General features: G+C 40.6%; 1 protein-coding gene across 1 annotated transcript; it reads left to right on the forward strand.

Annotated features, from left to right (window-relative positions):
• The first annotated feature begins 7 nt into the window (after positions 1 to 7).
• Positions 8 to 2,559, forward strand: LOC112966946 (cytochrome c oxidase assembly protein COX11, mitochondrial). The gene is made up of 4 exons (XM_026067555.1): positions 8 to 192; positions 309 to 464; positions 1,349 to 1,474; positions 1,992 to 2,559. The coding sequence occupies exons 1-4, from the start codon at positions 142 to 144 to the stop codon at positions 2,172 to 2,174; spliced, it is 516 nt and encodes a 171-aa protein (XP_025923340.1). The 5' UTR covers positions 8 to 141; the 3' UTR covers positions 2,175 to 2,559.
• Positions 2,560 to 5,154: the final 2,595 nt, after the last annotated feature.

The following is a 5,154-nucleotide window of genomic DNA, read 5'->3' on the forward strand; positions in this document are numbered from 1 at the left end:
GCTGGGTGCGGGCTGTGGGCGCCGGGCCCGCAGCCGGCGCGCGGGCTGCGCAGCTCCAACCCCTTCACGCGCGCGCAGGAGGAGGAGTGGCGGCGCCGCAACCGCACGGCGCTCGCCTACATCGCCGCCGCCGCCGTGGGCATGGTGGGCATGTCCTACGCGGCCGTGCCGCTCTACCGCCTCTACTGCCAGGTACCGCGGCCTTCAGCCTCCCCCCTCCCCCTCCTCAGTCTGAATAACCTCTCAAACCGCTGGCGGCGCCGAAAACGCCGCGCGCGGTTAGCGAGTGACCTGCCGCCCTTTGGCAGGCGACGGGCCTCGGCGGCACGACGGCAGCCGGTCACGGCGCGGAGCAGATCGAGAGCATGAAGCCGGTGCGGGAGCGCGTCGTGAGGGTCACGTTCAACGCGGACGTGCACGCCAGCCTCCACTGGAACTTCAGGCCGCAGCAGACGGAGATCTACGTGAGCGACCTGCCCCTTCTCGCGCTAACGGTCACCTCACGGGGCTTGAAACCGAGGCGGGGGTTTTACTTAGGTCCTCTGTGGCCATCCTGATCCTGTGGGGTCGTTCACTTGCGTGTTTGGGTGCTGATCCAGAAAAATCCCAGCCGTGTGTCAGCCCGGGGGTGGTTCCGCAGTACTCACAGTTCCGAAYTGTATTTTCAGCGCCGGGGGAAGAGGCGCGGTTCCCGTCCCACCTACCGGAGGGGTTTTGTAAACTCTTATTGCCTGTCGTATTGTAGTTATCTTGCAGTCGGTTCTTTTTCCCCATGGAGCTGCCAAAAGAGATTGCAGCTTACTCTGTACAAGTGTAAAAAAAGTTTCCAGTATAGCTGGCGATCTTAGACTTTGGCGTTTTGCCAGGCTGGTACTTTCTTTTCTTGCCACTCTGCTTCCGGGATTGCTTTTATAAAAATGAGCCTTTTTTTTTATCCAACTTTACTGTTTAAAATCGGTTCTTGATAAAGGCTCTCAAAATCAGTTATGCTTCTTAATTAGTTTCCGATTCCATTATTGAAARAACAATATTGTCCAAAATGGAAAAGTACACCCTATATAAATATGCCTCTTAAAAAAGCTTTGCATGCTGGTAAACTGCTGAGAATAGTAGAAGCTCAGTGGTAAACTGCTCAAGATTCAAAATGCACATATATGGATGCTTTTAATATTTTTAATTTAGAACGGGGTGAGTTATCTATAAGCAAGATGTTAGTGAAGCATAGGAATAATCAATTTGAAACGGCAAAACAGAAAATAAAGTCATACTTAATTTAGTTAAACTAAAGGACTTTGAGGGATGGAGGGCTCCAAGTGCATTAAAAATCCTCATGCGACTTTTAATACAGGTGGTWCCAGGAGAGACTGCACTGGCATTTTATAAAGCAAAAAATCCTACTGACAAACCAGTAATTGGAATCTCTACCTACAATGTAGTACCCTTTGAAGCAGGACAGTATTTCAATAAAATACAAGTAAGTGTAAACAATTCACTGATTGTATTTTTCTTTATATGAATGTAACTGAATTGTTATCCATAAATGAGGATTTTGAATTTCAACCCTGGAGTTCATTCTTAGTATACCAATATTTGAGAAAATGCCTTCAATTTTCGATTTTTCAAATAACCATRTTCATTCTTAGTCTTGCTGTCTTCCTGACAGGCCAYAGCATATTAAATTAGAGTGGTTCCCTAATACACATTAGTACAAGTGACTTTGAGGGCAGTTGTTAATGATGTGAGGTAGCACTTTTAGACAAGTCATTAGAAGATAATTTCTTCCTATAACGCATGGGGAACAGAATTGCTGCCTTGGTGTCACGTTGCTGAGATGGCACTTGTTATTCTGAGTGCTCRTCCTTCCTTGGATGGGAGGAATGTACAGGGAATGAGAGCTGATTTAAAAGATGAAGTGCTACCTCTCCTTGGCAGAGAAAGCTCACTGTAGCTTTTTTGGCTAATCATTTTTTTTTCCCTCCTCTCCCCTGCAGTGTTTTTGTTTTGAAGAACAGCGGCTTAATCCTCAAGAGGAAGTGGACATGCCTGTCTTTTTCTACATTGATCCAGAATTTGCAGAGGACCCTAAAATGGCTAAAGTTGATTTGATCACTCTCTCTTACACCTTTTTTGAAGCAAAGGAAGGACATAAACTACCACTTCCAGGATATCAGTAATAGGCAATATCTATGTAATTGGACTTCTGCTACCTGACCACCAGTTTTGAGACCATTTTCCCAYGCAAGGAGAAACTATAAAAACTACACATGAGTACTGTGCAATATGAAACTACATTATTAAACCACTGTGGGCACGTGCTGCTCTTCTGATGGGATTTTTTCTATTTTTTTTTTTAACTTATGTAGTTATAATTGCCTTAGGAATAGTATTTTTATCATCAGAACACAAGGAATCTCTAAAGGCAACTGTCTCAAAACCATCCCTTCTAATGATACATGTTATCTGAATGTGATGAGGTGGATCTTTAAATCCAAGTGCAAACTGAGATTTTCAGTTTTATTTTCAAAGGAACAAATTGTTTAATAAATATCTAAAATTGCATTGCTGACTCTGAAGAATAACTTCCCTTTACCTTGTATTTTCAGTGAAAACTTTTGCAATAAAGTAACATACTTAATAATTCATGAAATCTCAAACTAAAAGTTAGAGTGAATTGCTAAGTCACCCTCCCCCAGCAGAGGAGGAGATGATTCAGTAGATGATGCTGCCTCTTGAATTATTACTGAATCAGTAGTTGATTTGGTAAGAGCAGACTGCTCTGGAACTATTATCACTTGAATGAGGTAAAGTAAATTAAATGTAAGCATTTCAAAATTGTGGACTCCTTGTAGAAGTGTCTGACTTGAGCTGGAACTAATTTTTTGGTCTTTGTACATTTCCTGCAGGGTTTGTATTTAGAAATACCATCTCAAAATTTGGATATTGTGTTCAAGTCATTTAAAATTGGTACTAACTACTGCCCTTTCACCTCTGAGGGGACCATACCCTGGACACCTCTAGAGGGAAGCTAGGCTTATGTATGAAATGCTTTGAAGAGAAAAGGCGTACATAAACAGCTGTTCTGAATTTCRGGTTCACTTAGTAGGCACAGGTGTCTGCTCAAAAACCAAAGGAAGTCAACCACATTCAGAGGTTAAGTCCAACAAAGCCTGCCTGGAAGCATATCAGTTGATCGGAGGTACACCTAGGTATTCAGAGTGTTTACCACTGGAACACGTAAGCCTGTATTTATGTAACTTTTTGTCATTATCTGTGGGGTAGGGATAATAATACTTTATCATTGCTTTGCAAATGAGTGAGTTGCAGAGCAAGTTTAAATGACCTACCCATTTTCAGACAGGAACTAGTCTCAGACCTGTATCTCATTTACTAGGCCAGTTCTTTCTACCCCTTTCAGTAGACGACATCTAACAAAAGACAAACGTTAGTTTGTTCTGACTGTAAAAAGGTAATGGGTATATCAGAAATAACTTTCAATCATGTTGTCTCAATTATGTTCACATACAAATTAAAAAACAGTGGTCTTTCTTTGAAAATACATAGATGCTACCTTTAAAATGCGTTATTGTACTAAATATCTTTAACTTAAAAAAATCTGGATGACAGTAATGTTATATCTTCACTGTGTATTTATTAAAGTTTTAAAACTTTTTTTTATTCTTCCATTATCTTCAATGCCTTTTGTCCAGCATAATACATGAAATATCTGTATAAAAATATCAGAAAGTCTTTTTTTATTATAATCCCTAATTCTGGTTGTGCTTAAAAAAAGCACTCAAGACAATTATTTGAATCTAGGTTAGGAGGAAAAAAAAAAAAAAAACGTACCCGAGTTGTTTTACAGTCCATTTTCTCTTTGAAAGTTTAACTGCTTCTGGGAGTTTTCCACGGATTGCTTTATTCTGGCCAAGTGTTTCAAAAGAAACAGACTATCCTCTGACAAAAGCATCACAAGAGTGTTTCCAAGTGCTCAGTTTCTTAAAAATGCAGGTTTTCCCCCCGAGTTTGAAAGCCCAAATTTGCACAGATATTGAACATTTTCCAAAGAGAAACTCTCTAATCTCAGCAACTAGCCACTTCTCTTATAGCCTTCATCTGTAACCATTTTGCTTCTTGAAAATATGCTGGAAAAGTTCAACTAGCAGTCATCCACTACAGCTCACTACTGCTGTAGCCCACTCCCTACCCCCAATTCTTCAAAGTAGTCTTTTTGACAGAAGGAGGGTGTTCTACTGGCCCAACAGCTAGCTGCAGAACTGCTAACCAGCTACTTGCACCACCATGGATTCGCACTTCAAACACTTCCACTACTGTCTGCATTTGGTATTTCATGGAGTTAGTTATACATGCTAGCTGGTAAAAACTCAGAAGTGACAGGGGTTACATTCTCAGTAAGCATTTGTTTTTATTTGGAATTTTGTACTATAAAACCTGTGTAACAGACTGAGAACTTATCACCCACAAGGTTATTATAATGAAAGCTTAAAACRTAGTACTTAAAAATGGTCAGCTTACCAGCTATGAACATGAACAAAGTTCTCAAGTTTTGTATCAGTTACAAATTCACAGAATTCCTGAATCTGTCCAAGTGCAAATTTTACATTCAGCATAAAAATAGAGAAGGCACTTTATTAAAAGATAAAACTGTTATTAACAGGGTTAAACTACTTGATTAAAATAACTGGATAACTAATGCTCATCTGCATTGTACCAGAACAAAAGTCTCTGCAGGGCAGCAACACTGAAAAGAAATGATTGATCCCTTTCCATTATTTACTGAGTACATAAAATCAGAAGTAACAGCAGCATAGGAACAAGCAGTTTTTTTTCTGTTCGGTTAATCATGGGTGACAGTGCCTAATGTCCCAGCTAGATTCCTACCAAAGAAAAAATCCAATTATTTTGCAGGGTTTCAGGAGGAAAACAACCTGCATTCAGAATATAAAGGCAAACAGTTTAACACTGAATGTCTTCAGACAACTATGAAGAGGCCCAATTTTAGAAGATTTCTATATATGGAAAAGCCCTTACCAATTTCCATGGAGATTAACATAGGCAGCAATGAGGCCAAAACAGAGACTGGATTATGGAGTTTCTGTAAATACAAAGGGGTGATTTGGTTGCTGCATAAAAAGA

Source organism: Apteryx rowi, unplaced genomic scaffold (genome assembly GCF_003343035.1).
Source record: "Apteryx rowi isolate R43461 unplaced genomic scaffold, aptRow1 scaffold_26, whole genome shotgun sequence".
Classification (NCBI taxonomy): Eukaryota; Metazoa; Chordata; class Aves; order Apterygiformes; family Apterygidae; genus Apteryx; species Apteryx rowi.